This window comes from Anastrepha ludens, chromosome X, assembly GCF_028408465.1.
Source record: "Anastrepha ludens isolate Willacy chromosome X, idAnaLude1.1, whole genome shotgun sequence".
NCBI lineage: Eukaryota > Metazoa > Arthropoda > Insecta > Diptera > Tephritidae > Anastrepha > Anastrepha ludens.
The window spans coordinates 91,561,107-91,576,862 of NC_071503.1; the positions used below are offsets into that span (position 1 = coordinate 91,561,107).

General features: G+C 39.3%; 1 protein-coding gene across 1 annotated transcript in view; it reads right to left on the reverse strand.

The window, feature by feature from the left end:
- The window catches only part of LOC128870344 (uncharacterized), a 32,912-nt gene extending 18,584 nt beyond the window's left edge, over window positions 1-14,328 (reverse strand). Inside the window, exon 1 of the mRNA XM_054112956.1 lies at window positions 14,322-14,328. Coding sequence (XP_053968931.1) covers window positions 14,322-14,328 — 7 coding nt within the window. The remainder of the gene's footprint in view (window positions 1-14,321) is intronic.
- Window positions 14,329-15,756: the final 1,428 nt, after the last annotated feature.

A 15,756-nucleotide genomic window follows, 5' to 3' on the forward strand; every position in this document is an offset into this window, starting at 1 on the left:
CAAAAAAATGCGTACAAACGAACATCATTTCATTTTTACATATATAGATTTCATTGGTATTTTTAAAAATATTAGGGCACATTTTCAATAAACTAGTTAGTCCTTTCAGTTTGAAAAAAGATATTATTACTAATAATGTATTTCAAGTTTTATTAAAAAAATTAAATTTTTATTTACATCTAAAATTTTACACCTACAAATTAACGAAATACTTGGATTTCATTAAAAAACCAGAATGCATAAAAAACATAAAATAGTTCAATCACATTTCAAATCTTAAAGTTTTTAAGGTAACCCAGTTCAAGTTAGTTTAAATACATATGTATATATAGGGTTATCTAATAAGAGGTGTTATTTTGATATTCAGAGATAAATGAAATTTTTTTATACAAATGATCGGAGGTGTATTTCATTATAAAGACATCAGGCAAATGGACACCAACATATCCTTTTCATGAAATTTTCCATAACCGATTTGCAAAGTGACTGCCCTATGTCTTCAATATCCTCACGAAACCCATCTTTGAGGTCTTGAATCGACCCTGGGCTGTTAGCGTAGACCTTCGCTTTTACGTGGCCTCAAAGAAAAAAGTCACAAGGTGTTAAATCACAAGATATCGGTGGCCAATTGTGATCACCTCTTCGAGAGATAAAACGGTCCGGAAACTTTTCCCGTAAAAGATCAATGGATTCGTTGCTTGTGTGGCACGTAGCGCCGTCTTGTTGAAAACAAACGCTATCCAGATCAATACCATCCAATTCCGGCCATAAAAAACGTTAATCATCTCTCGATAGCGATAGATAACACCTGTTATTGGAAAACCCTTTACATAACACCATTAATCTTAGTGTAAAAATAGGTATAGCCTGTTTTCGGTTTCGGGAATGGGGAATCGAGCTGCATAACTGGGTTTTAAAGTTTTCTGTGCGCCTTAATAAAAACTTTTTTTTGAAAATTTTGCATCTCAATTTTTCACGGTTTATGGATCAGAATTTGCAAAAACGTTACTCATATACCTGTAAAAAAACTATTCTCAGTTACTTGATGTTACTCTGAATGTCAAAATGGCAAACCATACATATATTTATAAGCTGTTACATTTATAGCTTGGTGTAGTAGGAATCGTTTGCATTTAAACATTAAAAATGCTTTTGTTTAGCATTTTGTAAGCTTGGATCTTCTATCTACACTAACTATTATGTTGTTGATTCTTTGCTGAGTTCTTCCATCAAACGAATTATGATGTGGGTGTCAAGGTTTCTTAATCATATTTCACTTTAGTATGATCACGTGGTTTTGTTTTTATATTTTTAAGTGCCCGGAAATTGATCAATCAATCGATAAATAGTAAATCTCTAAGAGCTTTTTTGATGATGCATTCTTGTTAAAAAACTAATTTGGAAGCGCATTAGTGTTATACTCGCTTTTGCTATGCATATGATGAATCATCGTGCCGATTGGAGGAGTTTCACTAATCGCTGTGCATTTTTTTCCAAAGTGGTTTAGTCACTCATTTATAAGACTTTAATCTATACTAAGGGTGTTCGGAGCAGCACCCGATTTGTCAGAATATATAGTTTTATTATACAATAGAATAATATTATAGTTTAATTTATAATAGTTTAATATTTTAACTTCTTACATCTGGTCACCCTGATTATGACACGTCTACTTCCATTGTATTAATATATCACGATGGAGAGAATAAGGAGATGGCGCCTATCGTGGTCCCGTTACTTTGCGCTCAGCGAATTTGACAACTAGTTACGTGAGTTTAGCTCCAGTATGGCCAGATTACCATTTTCGTAACTTGATTTAGCATTTTTTTTTTTTGTTATTTTTATTATTTTTTGTCTCGGAGTTTTAGTTCTTCCTTCATGACATTTTTCTAGCTGTTCTAATTAAAATGTCATGTTTATAATTTTGTAAAATATACATTTTTTAATAATTATTTAAATAATTCACTCAGTTTTATTTAGCTTTACTTTTTTTAACATCTGGTGGCATTGCCCGCGATTGCAGGTGTTGTTGGTGTTCTTCTGCTTTCGGCAGTCAAATCTCTCTCTCGCTACTGCAGTGTTGCCTAGCTTTGGATATAAAAACGCACTAAAATGCCCATTCAAAGAAAATAACCCAACAAATTTTTATTGAATCACTTAAAGAACTTTGTATGCGTGACGAATTGTCTTTAAAATGTGCGATTTTTTAAATAAATGTGTTATGCTTATGTATAATTTAATTTATGAGTTTTTTTTTTGTTAAGCGAGACTCTTTTGTTAAGGGAACGACTTTTTTTGCTATATTTGAAGTTATGTAACTAGATAAGGTACTCTTTTTGTAAAAATGTCAGTATGGTTTCTTTAGTATTTTTTGGTATTTTGTTGTTTATTTTTACAATGAATATAACTCTTAATGTCCTGTGTCTCACTAAGAATTGATGACCGGAAGAAACGATTACACCTCTATGGTTTTAATTCGCATTCAATAAATTCAAAGGCTTTTTAAAATGTGTAAAAAGGTTTTCAATCTTAAGAAGAGTTGAGAGAGGGACATTTAATATTCTTGCATAACCTTAAAAGGAGCAAACAATTAAATTCACACTTTCAAAATATCAAATTTTATAAGAACCAACTAATAATAATAGGAATAGTAACTGAGCACCGAGCCACGGACTGAGTACACTGCCTCCGCCATCCATCCAGTGGCACCATCCGTTCAAGGCACTTCTCCTGGCGCAACTCCATCAGCACTATTAAAGTCCACATTCACACATTGTTCAATCTTATCAGCGGCTGTGCAACAATATTAGACACTATAAAATGTGTAGATCCACGACTTGGTTGAACAATTTAATATGATTTGCAAAATATTTAACATTTTTCCCACAATTTTTTCAAAATACTAAATTTAATAAGAATCAACTAATTTTCATTAGCACTAAAATCTTCTCAGAGTGGCCTTTTTTAAACTTCTTTTGTATAATAATACAGTTTTTTTAACCTAAAGTTTCGGTAGCTTTAAATTAAAAAAAGGAAACAAACACGAAACTTCAAAATTTTCGCATTTTCGGTATAAAAAGCACTAAATTTATTGCGAAGAGTAAATGGTTGGCAATACTGCACAACTCATCAAACGTGACGTCACGTACGCTCTGATGGGCGCAATCTTCTTTCTATCATTCTTGTTAATATATTACTTAGTCATCGACTAGCACTCTTGGCGGTTGGTTGTGCTTTTTTTCACAGTCTAGTGGTTACAATCTGAGTTCATAGCAGTTTTTCTTTTCTTATCTCGTTTCGTACATCGTTTTGTTTTTTACGGTCTTATATTGTTTGTCACCTTGCAGAATAATGCTTCTCCTCTCGGGGATTACCGGTTTGCATTGCTTTCGGTAAGCTCTCAACGGAAAAGAAAGAAAGCACAAACAATTACGAAAGAGTTGCTTTCAGTACTGCCGGCAGTGATAAAAGAAAACCCCAAATATTTAACTGCAAGTGCACTTGATACTTCCAAATCCCACAGCAAATATTCCTGCTTTGCTGTTCACAAGTCACTTAAAAATGTTAGTCCTGACATGTCTAAATGACAATTTAAAGGATCAGGAACTTACTTAAGTATATAAGTTTCTTAAATTCATTGACGGCAAATCTATGGCCCCTATTATGAGTTAGATTCAATCTTCAATATTCGCTGGTTGTCGAAGATCGAAAATCGAATGTCAATTTGGTATTATGAGCGGTGCAACTCTATCGAAATTTTCGTTGTTTACCGAATTTAGAGTTGAATGCAATTTTGCTTTCGATTGTGTAGCGTATTGTGGGAAAATTAGTTAAAATGTAAGTTGTTTGCGATTATTTATTATTTTATAGTAACCAAATAATAAACATATACTAAATTTGTTAATTTTATGCAGGTCGAAAGTCGTGAGTACCAAACAGCAATTAGAAAGGCTGATTGCATTAATGGAAGAAAATCCACAATTCGCAAAAGGGATTTACACAAAAGTTCAAGCAGCAAAAAAATGGGAGGAGCTTACAACGGAGCTGAATTGATTGGGACCACCAGTTAGAACGGCAGCAAAATGGATTAAGGTTAATAATGGGTTTTTTGTGATGTTTGTAGAAATACATTTTTATTTTCCCTTGGCAGGTCCGGGCTGCTGAATGACGAATATTTGAATAAGGAAAATTTATAACAATAATAAATAAGAAACTATAGCGTAAAGGTTTTTATTTAAAACTTTTTAGTTTTTTCCATAATATTCTAAGAATTTCATTTCTTATGTTTTCTGCTTCTCCGCTATTTGACTCCACTTCAATATTTCCAGCATCATCGGATAACTCTTCATCCGGAAGTTGAATATTGTAAAGCAGACAAATGTTGTGCAAAGCTACCCACACATTAATAATTTGTGTTGCTTTTTTTGGAGAATAGTGGAGAGCTCTTGCCTGCAACAAACATCTAAATCGGTTTTTCAAGACTCCCATTGTTCTCTCAATGATACTTCTCGCTTTAGCATGTTGTTTGTTGTATGTCCTTTGTGGAGACCCTTCCTCAGAGTTTCTGAACGCCGTCATTAAATATGGTTTTAGAGCGTCATCACCTGAGACAGACAAAAATTATTAAAAACGGAATTTCAATTGGTGTTTATTACATACCGAGGAGCTAAGTATTGCGACGGCCATTGAGATGTTGCTCTTCTAAATGGGCTTTCAATGGCGACATGTTGAAAGCCATATAATCATGAGTAGCTCCTGAATTTTTCGCATTTATATAAGTTATTTTCATTGTATGATCACAAACCTAAAATTTACATTATTCGCAATGAGATGAATCGTCGAACCACAACTCCGTTGTACTCGTTTTCACAAAAAATACTTTTTTTAACTTTTACAAATGTTGTTAAAAAAGAATTTTAATACAACCGCTTTTTCTTTTATTTTTATTTGCTGTATCAGCTGAGAAAAAATTATCTATTATAAATGCATCGAGCGATCGAAATTCACAATAGTCCTATTCTTCAGCGAATGAGCACCATAATACTAAATGAATATTCGTTCGATCAGCACTTTCGACTACAATCGAAGATCGAATGTTGCTCATAATAAGGGCCTATACCTTCTGGAGTGATTCTATTAATCTTTGATCTCTACCACTTGCCTGAGAAAATTGAAGTGTCGTGGTATACTACAAAAGTAAGACAGTTCTATCCTAATACTACGCGCTACTACTTGGCCATACACTCAATCGATGCATAAAAACTCCTGTGTGTGTCAATTCCTCACTTCATCATCACGGCGATTTGTGATGCTCCCGCACATTTTATGCTAACTGCAGAGAACGTAAATTCATAGAGAAGGCTCAGAAACGAATGGGCAGGTTATCTGTCAAATGCTATTAACAAAACGCGGCTAAGAAATTTTTATTATTTCACCACGGCATTGAAAAAGTTAACATAAGAGAGTTAATATAGCGGAGCGTATTTACCAGAATTAAATATGCAGGGTGAACGATATGAAATGTTGCCTATTCAAAACACCATAACTTTTTTGTGTGAAATTAGTTTTTATTGATTTCAAAGAGAAAATTGTTCCAAAATGATTAAAATTTTAACATATATTCACTTTAGCTCGATATGACCACCTTTTGCCTTGGCTACAGCCTTTAAACAGTCAAAAAATGAGTTGCATGCTGCACGAATGTGATCTTGAGGTATTTTGGCTCATTCTTGTATAATCGCTTTTTTCAGCGCATCCATACTGACATATTTTTTAGTCCTCACCTTGCTCTCGACTGTGTGGACGAAATAAAGTGTGGAACATGATTTTTTAACCATTCTTGGTTCACACGAGCTTTATGAGACGAATCCTCTAAAGCAGCTTCTAAATCATTTTCCCGATAATTGATTCACGTTGACATCGATTGTAGAGCGTCCATCAGCGGTCACTGCGGCCCAAGCCATTACTTGCGATGGGAAATTGCTTCGAGTGGCCATACGTAGGCTCAAATTCTCGTATGAGCGTTCGGTCAAGTAAACACGATCGTTTTGAGTGTTTATGAACTGCTCAATTGGGAAATTTTGTCATCAGAAAACACAATGTTAGGAAATTCGCCACGTTGGTGCAAGCGCAACAACTCTTTTGCTCTTTCGCACCGAACTATTTTTTTTTTTCTCTGGTGAAAGATCGTGTGCTTTTTGGAACTTGTAAGCTTTGACCTTGAGCTCATTTTTCGATATGCGTCGAATGCTGTCTTGCGATATTTTCTGTTCTTTGGCCCTTTTTCTTCCACTTCGACGTGGATTTCGTTCAAGTCGAGCCTTCACTTTCCGACCCATTTCTGGCCTTCTTGCGGTTTTTTTTTGGTCCCCTTCCATAGCGTTTTGGAATGCTACCAGTATCATTGTTACGTTTTATAGTGCGATACACAAACATTTGATTCACTTTGAGGTGACTGAGCTCACGAACAATGGCTGGTTGTGATTTTCCAGCCAAATATAACGCAATCACACTATTACGTTTGAATTCCATCACAGAAAAAAAAAATTCAACAAAACTGAGACGCAAATGCTTTTGATGGCTTATAAACAATATATTGAACTGTCATTAGAACAATTTTGACGTTGATGTCTTGAGCTGTTTTACAGATACAAGCGGTGTGAAGTTAGTAACACTTCATATCGTTCACCCTGTAGAGTTTGCATTGAAATTTAAAAAGCCATGATTTGGTGTTAGCCCAAATAAAATAACATCATACTCGTACATTTTTCTTTTAGCTTACACTGCCCTGCATCGGTTTTGCGAATAAGATGGGGCCAAGTGATCCCGAAGGGAATTTTCGCGCTAAGCACGAATCCGGGTTCAAAAATTTTCCATCACGTCAGGTTTTCGAGAAAAAGGGGGTTGAAACCCCCAAAAAATAGCGTATTTGGCCATTTTTCAAAAATTGTGGAGCAGAACCCTAACGTGCTACGATCTTCGTTATTGTCAGTAATTGAAGGTTGAACTTTGCTCTTTGAAATAAGCCCAAACCCAAATTGTTCGGATGCACCCTTAGAGTAGGGGGTGTACTTATGTCTTATGTCTTATCTACACCCAAGATAAGATATAATGAAAAGTGCAGCGTTCCTAAGGTATTTAGTGTCGCTGATTACAAATCTGAAGTCAAGCATTCCATTTAAAAAGAAATAAAAAAAATCAAATTCAAATTTTCAAATCTAATACATCGTCTGACACACGACCGCACACCTGATAAAATACATAAAAAAGTACCCGTGTATCGCCGGTTTTTCTTATCACGTCATAAAAGTTTTTTAAATTGGAGTTTCATTTTTCTCTGCGTAGTGTATTTTACTAAATAGACAATTAAATTTTAAAAACCTAATGTTTATTTCTTTGTTAATAAAATAACTATCAAACATTTACTCAGGGAGTGAAATTTCCCTAAAAAGATTTTTAACTTTAATAAAAAGAAATTGAAGCTCGGAATATTGAGAAAATAGAAATATTAAGTTGTGTTTAAGAAAAAAATGGTTCCCTTTAATGCCCTATTGCACTTTTCATTATATCTAATCTTGGGTGTAGATAAGTTCCTATGTTCATTTTTTTCCCTACCCCCGTAGACATAAGTACACCCCCTACTCTAAGAGTGCATGCGAACAATTTGGGGTTGGGCTTATTTCAAAGAGCAAAGTTCAACCTTCAATTACTGACAATAACGAAGATCGTAGCACGTCAGGGTTTTGCTCCACAATTTTTGAAAAATGGCCAAATACACTATTTTTAGGGGTTTCAACCCCCTTTTTTTTTTAAAACCTGACGAGATGGAAAATTTTTGAACTCGGATTCGTGCTCAGCGCGAAAATTCCCTTCGGGAACACTAGGTCACATCTTATTCGCATCAGAAAAATTGAAATTTGCAGGGCAGTGTTATTTGCCGTCGGTATTTTGCATGCGGAAATGGATTATTTCTCATGAATGTGAAATTTCAAGTATCTAATTAACTAAATTGCATTGATATTAAGTGCATTACCAAATTATTTCAAAATATCCACATAAGAATTTAACTTTGTAAACGATTTATTTACATCAAGGGCTTTTTGTTTTTTTGTTGTGTGAACAACTAGCAAGTGCAGCAGTCAAACATGAATTAAGTCCATTGTACTACACCTTGATTCCCTTTTAATGTTCTTTAAATCTACCCGATATCCAAAGAAATCTGAGTAGATCTTGTGGTGCCAAGGAGCCAAGGTGGTCGCATCTACACATCAGTGCCACAGTGCACAGTGGTCCGGCGGCCGGACAAAATTCAATTTTTCAACATTTTTGAAATAAAAATTTGAAAATGCAGATGTTTTCTTAAATATTCAAGGCAGATTTCCTGAAAATATTACTTAATTAAAAAAATTTTTCATTTTAGTTTTTTGACTTTAAACATGAAATTGTATGCAAATCGTACTTCATACAAGAGTTTCATTTTCATGTCTGCAAATAAATATTACCATTTGATTGTTAACCAAACATTGAAAAAAAAAGATAATTGAATATATTAATGGAAACAGTAATAATTCTCTTAAGTTGTGGTACAAAATCCATTTTTTTTTTTTTGAAATTTCAAATTTTTTTTTTAAAGATCATTTTTTCGAGTGGTCCACTTGAAATCAACATGAGTGATGTAGCCACATATTTCAGCTATGATCTCAAACTGAAACCTGTTGCGCAAAGTTGCGCAAATTAAAAATAATGTAGCTTTTGTGCATTTACCCACAGGCAAAACGTTACATATGGCTTATGCAATTTTGTGTAAAAGACAGAAAAAGACATCACAGGCCCCATCAGCATTAAGAGACAACTAAAAAAAAAAAATTTTATTAAAAAAACAAAATTTTTTTTAATATTATTACAATATTAATATGATATATGTATATATAACACTATATACAATACAATACAATAAAATTATATATTGTATAATAATATAACATTTTTATCTGTCACTGGAGGAACGGGCATAAGCCGATTAGAATATTAACGAACATCTGAGAATTGCTTGTAATAATAAAATCAAAATGACGTATAGTTTTGAAAAAAAAGGAGTTATTTATTTTTTTGCGTTCTTCAGAAAAAAAAGTTTTGAGTCAAAGAAGTTAGAATTACAAGATTACGTTCTTGAGAAGCTTCAATACCATGATGATAGTGTGAAAGAATTGAAAGATCAGGTTTTGAAGATTGTTAGTAATTTTTGTAAAGATATTAATAGAAAAATTAGAACGATCTAACAGACATTGGGGTCGCGTTTTAAATGAGAATGCATCTTGGTTAGCTGAAAAAATTGATTTTCCCTTAAACGACAACTTAAAAAAAAAATTAAAAAAAAAAAAATTTAAAAAAAAAATTAAAAATAAAAAAAAACTAAAAACAAAAAAAAAATTAGGAGAGAATAACCTTACCGTAAACCTCCACGTGGTACTCTCTGGGGTTGTGAAAAATGTAAAAATTAATTCACCAGCTAATTACGGAAGTAAAAATGTATTTATAGTATTCAATGAATTTAAAATTTGCTAAAACTAAGGTCAGATTCGTCATCACTGCTCCTTAAAACCCCTAAATATATATTTTCAGCTTAATTAAATGAGATTTTGAATTTTGTCCGCCAACGCCTTCTGGTCGGACCACTGTGCAGTGGCCCGGCATCTCATCCAGCTCTCCACATGCTGGGCCAAGTGCACTGTCTGAGATGTTCACCTTGCTTTTCCCATAGAAAGTAGTCCGTCATCAGTCCAACCAGCCTCCGACAGTCGGTCGGACATGACAGGTAACATCAGTTTTGTCCATCTGTAGCCTCTCTCAGCCTGCCAAGCTCTCTTGTGGGTTAGAGTAACCCGTTTGCTAACCGTGGCTTTGATGGTTGCAGTAGAGAGTACCAAAACGGGCTCCTGGCCAAAAAAGTTGGGCTCAGAGATAGATAAACCGGTACACTTAGTTCTTTGAGAGACATTTAAATGTTGACCCACTTGCAGAGGCCGCCCACCATCATCAGGCCGCAACAACAGCGGATTGCACAGCAGGCCCAACGTAGGCAACCCCATGCATCCCTCACCCCCCGAGTTACAACGACATCACCCAGAAGCTTTAAGCTTCTTCACGAGTAAGGTCGACGAGATAGTTGACTTCATGAGCCGGCACAGTATCAAGATAGCTGCGGTCCAGGAAACCAAGCTGCACGCAAGGTCCTCTCTGATCACCAGGGATGGCTAATACATGCACAGACATGATCGCGAGCGAGACAATGGTGGTGGCCTAGCGTTTATAGTCCACCACACAGTCCAGTATCATCTCATTGACGAAGGAATCGACCGCAGGGACAATACCTTAGAAAGTCAAGGCACAGCTGTCAGGACAGGCGATTTCTAGCTCGAAATCTTTAACATTTATATACTCCCTGTCACCTGCTGCCCGGCAGGATATCACCCTGATATAGGTGCGCTCATCAGAGGTGAAAACCGATTGGTTGTAGGTGACTTTAATGCGCATCACGATCTTTGGCATTCAAGCCTGCCAAATGATCGTAGGGGACAGCAATTAGCAGAGCAAATAGACGATTCGACATTCAGCACTGTGAACGACGAAGCCCCCACCAGGGTAGTGGGCAATTGCAGCAGCTCGCTTGACCTAACAATAGCTAGCGCTGGTCTGATAAATAGCATAACGTGGTGACCTATGCTATCGCTTGCATCAGACCACTTGGCCATTATCGTCTCGATTGAGAGACCTGCCGACTTTGTTTCCGCGAACCACCGGTCCTACTTTAACTTTAAAAAAGCTTATTGGGCCGGCTTCACGGAATTTACTGAGGACACCTTCGCCGCTCTTCCCATTCCCACCGATGTGCGCGCGGGCGAACGCGCATTCCGCAAGGTGCTCACAGCTGCTGCGGCTCGCTTCACCCCAGCTGGAAGTTTTAAGGACATCCGTCCTCATTTCCCAGCCGAAGCAGCCAGATTGGCAAATGAGCGTGACCACCTACGCCAGGCCGATCCCGGGGATCCCCGCATAAGGGATCTCAATTTGGAGATCCGGCAACTGGTAGACCAACACATGCGGACCAAATGGGTTGAGCACCTGAAGACCTGTAACCTCACCTCTGGGGTGAGTAAGCTCTGGTCCACCGTTAGGTCCCTGTCGAACCCGACGAAGCACAACGACAAGGTGGCCATCACCTTCAACGGTTGCACTTCGTCGAACCCGAAGAGATGCGCGAGCTATTTTAGCCGGCTTTTCATACTGCATCCTCCGGCCGACAGATCGAAGCGTCGTGCTACGAGAAGGCTGCACAAACTGACGAACTACAGCACGCCACTTACTTTCTCCGGTGATGACGTTCAGGGGGCCATCAACAAATCGAAAACATCCAAAACCATTGGCCCTGACGGACTAAACGCGCTGATGCTGAAGCACCTGGGACCTTTGGGAGTATTATTTCTCACAAGGGTCTTCAATCTGGCCCTGGCCCCTTTCATCCTCCCTGACAAGTGAAAAGCAGGGTGAGTGGTCCCACTACTGAAACCTGGGAAGTCCGCCAGCCAAGGGGAATCTTATCGGCCGATAACTCTCCTTTCCCCAGTAGTGAAGACACTTGAAGCCCTCCTACTACCACTCTTCACGAAACACCCGGCCCCAGCCCCACATTAGCATGGCTTCCGACGAGTGCATAGCACCACCACCGCACTCACCGCCATAAACGCCCAGACAAAGCGCGGGCTCAACCAAAACCGCCCCTGCGAGAGGACTGTCATTGTAGCGTTGGACCTGAAGAAGGCTTTCGACACAGTCAGCCATTCCACGCTACTAGATGATATTTATCAGTCGACACTCCCGCCTGGGCTGAAGAGCGGTCGTCAAACTATCTGAGCGGTCGCCACTCGTCAGTGACTTTTCGAGATCAAACATCAAAGCAAAGCTTCCTCGTGAGACTCGTGTAGCACTGGCAGAATTACATTTTGGATATTGTAGCAGGTTAAACTCCTACCTGTCCAGAATCGACCCCGACATACCAAACATATGTCCGGCATTTGAAGGCACCCCGCACGACAGTAGTTAGTGTTCACATGCCCCCTAAAACCGACTCATCTAACACCACTCTCCCTCTGGACCCATTCCGTCGAAACAGCATGTTTCCTGGGTCTACCCCTAGATGAACTAGACGAAGATGACAGGTGACCCGACACTGACGGGGCTAAAATTATTGTTAACATGCAAACAAACATACGAGCGATGTCATGCCGCCGCAGAAAGAAAAGATGCTGCCTATAGAGCCTCGCTGCGATGGGCGTAACGCGAGCCATGTGGAATCGCTACAGAGAGCTAAAAAAGGAAGAGAGACGTATTATCCGAAAGAAGAAACGAGAGGCCGAAATACGTGAGTGCGAAGAGCTTGAGATGCTGGCCAACAGGAACAACGCCCGAAAGTTCTACCAGAAAGTTCGACTGCACACAGAAGGTACAGAGCAATCTTAAATTATGGAGGGAATACTTCTCGAACCTGTTAAACAGTGACAGCTGCGCATATCACGGAGAATGTGAAGATCCCGATACCGCAATCTTTGACGACGGAATTGTCGTTCCGCGACCCGACCATGACGAGGTGATAATAGCAATAACACGGTTTAAGCCGGCTGAGCTATTCAAACATGGCGGCGAGGTGCTGGTAAGGTGCATGTATCAGCTCCTATACAAAATATGGTCGGATGAAAGCATGCCTGCCGATTGGAATTTAAGTGTGCTCTGCCCAATCCATAAGAAGGGCAATCCTGCAATCTGTGCCAATTACCGCGGGATTAGTCTTCTAAATATCGCCTATAAGGTTCTAGCGAACGTATTGTGTGAAAGGCTGAAACCCACCGTCAACCAACTCATTGGACCTTATCAGTGTGGCTTTAGACCTGGAAAGTCTACCATCGGCCAAATATTTACAATACTCCAAATCTTGGAAAATGCCCATGAAAGGAGAATGGACACACACCATCTTTTCGTCGATTTCAAAGCTGCATTCGACAGTACGGAAAGGAGTTACTTGTATGCCGCGATGCCTGAATTTGGTATCTCCGCAAAACTAATACGGCTATGCAAGATGACGTTACTCAACACGAGCAGCGCCGTCAGAATTGGGAAGGACCTCTCCGAGTCGCTTGATACCCAACGAGGTTTCAGACAGGGTGGCTCGCTGTCGTGTGACTTCTTTAACCTGATGATGGAGAGGCTCATGCGAGCCGCGGAACTTAATCGCTCAGGCACAATATTTTATAAGAGCGTACAATTTTTGGCGTATGCCGATGATATCGATATCATTGGTCTTAACAATCGCGCTGTTAGTTCTGCCTACTCCAAACTGGATAAAGAGGCAAAGCGAATGGGTTTGGTGGTGAACGAGGACAAAACAAAGTACCTCGCGTCTTCAAACAAACAGCCGGCGCACTCGCGTATCGGCACCCACGTCACTGTAGGCAATTATAATTCCGAGGTTGTAAAAGACTTCGTTTATTTAGGAACCAGCATTAACACCGATAACAATGTCAGCCTAGAAATGAAACGTAGAATCTCTCTTGCCAACAAGTGCTACTTTGGACTCAGTAGGCAACTGAGCAGTATAGTCCTTTATCGACGAACAAAACTAGCACTCTACAAGGCTCTCATCATGCCCGTCCTAACGTATGGCGCAGAAGCTTGGACGATCAAAACATCCGATGAAGCGACGCTTGGAGTGTTCGAGAGAAAGATTCTGCGTAAAATTTTTGGACCTTTGTACGTTGGCAACGGCGAATATCGCAGACGATGGAACGATGAGCTGGCGCCGGTTAGCTCGAGAAAGAAACGACTGGCGTGCTTTGTTAAACACGGCCAGAATCGCGTAAGCGGTTACCGCGCCAATTAAGAAGAAGAAGAATCTCAACCCAACCTATGTGATCATTTATGACTACTCGCTTTGAGCTCTTTGTGATACCTGCCAGGTTTTAACGGGGCGGAAGAGGTCATGAACCCTTCTGAAAACCATTTTTATAAGGTTCCACTCCGCATACTGAGGTAACAGAGGCTTATAGCCCCAGCTTTTTCAATTAAGCGATTGCTACAGCCGCTCTTTACATGGAGAGCAGACGGTGACAAGGGAGCCGTTCAACCTGAAGCAGACGCTTCTGGATTCTAGTTTTTTGGGTAAGTAGGTTGCTTGGCCTCATACTCTAGCATGGTGATAGTTGAACTATCCGCACTTCCAAGCAGGTGTTTGTCTGTTTTGGTCCGCGAGTGGTATTTTATTTCCCACTTACCTTGCATGATGTCGAGCTTTCACTGATCCGCCACCTGTGGACGCGTTCGAGGGGAGACAGGCCGACAACTCCACACGGAGCAGCTTGGCTGTCACTGCAAACACATATAGATCTGCCTCTCCATCTGTTTTCCACAACAGAGTTCATCGCTTCTAGAACAGCATACATCTCCGCTTGAAACACAGATGCATGCATTCCAAGACCAAAGTGCAGTTTTGTCCCTCTGCATTCCACGTAAACCCCAGAGCCGGAGCCGTGCTTGGTCCTGGGGCCATCCTTGAAAATGCGAAAACAGTGTTTGCCGGGATCAATTTCTGAGTTTGACCACGCACGACTCGGGATGACATGGAGTCATAGGACATGGAGTCATAGGACATGGCAAGGACCGTTGGATCGAAGTCCAGTCTTTTGTCCAGTGCCGTACCAGTTCCCATTGTGTTTCAGTCTGCAGATGGCCTTCAAGGCCTCTCCTTGGATGAAAACATCAAGTGGTGCATAGAACGAGTCCATCAAGCTTCCTCCTTCTGGTGAAGAGGACAATACCCGTCTCGGCGGGATTTGGCGATAGCCCATTCGCACAGCACCAAGTGTCCATCAGATCCAGAGCTTTCTGCACTTTCCTGCAGATGTTCGTAAGCGAAGGGCCTGTTACGAAACAAGCAACGTCGTCCGCATATATTCGTGCGTAGACACCAGAGTCGTTTAAGGTGGTGAGCAGAGGATCGATCACCACGCACGAGACCAATAGAGACAGCACACCGCCTTGAGGGCAACCTCTATTAACCCCGAATGACACCAGCAGATCTTGCTCTGCTCGTACTGTGACGATTCATTGGGCCAGCATCGAATCAATCCGATTCACTAGCACCCGGTCTACGCCGTGCCTATTAGCAGAGCTACATATACTGTCAAAAGTGGCATTATTATTATTATTTTGTAGGAAAACATCCTCAAGGGCAACCCTTAACCTAACCGAAAGTGAAGCCATCAGTGAATTTTTTATATGAAAACTTACCTGAGTATAAAGTGGTAAAAAAATATAAACTTGTGCAAACCCGATTAAAGAAAATTTTCTTAATCGGTGGTGTATAAAATAACATAAAAATAGTGTGCAATAAACGTAAATTTTCCTTATTAAAAATTGCCGCTCAGAGCTTGAGCAAAGTGAAAAATAAAACAATAACAAAAACATCAAACAAAGGCGTCAAAACAATAAAACAAAAATCGAGCCCAGCCAGCTGCAATAAGCTCGGCCTAAAAATATGCAAGCTTTTTGTCCCTCTGCATAAATAAAATTTACTCAGTGCTGCCAACTGACATTTCAAAAAAAAAGAAAAACAAAAAAAAAATGAGCGTGAATAACGCTCAAACTCTAAGGCGAGAGCCTCAAACAAAAACAAAAGTGAATAATGCATATCTCACATATTCACACGCA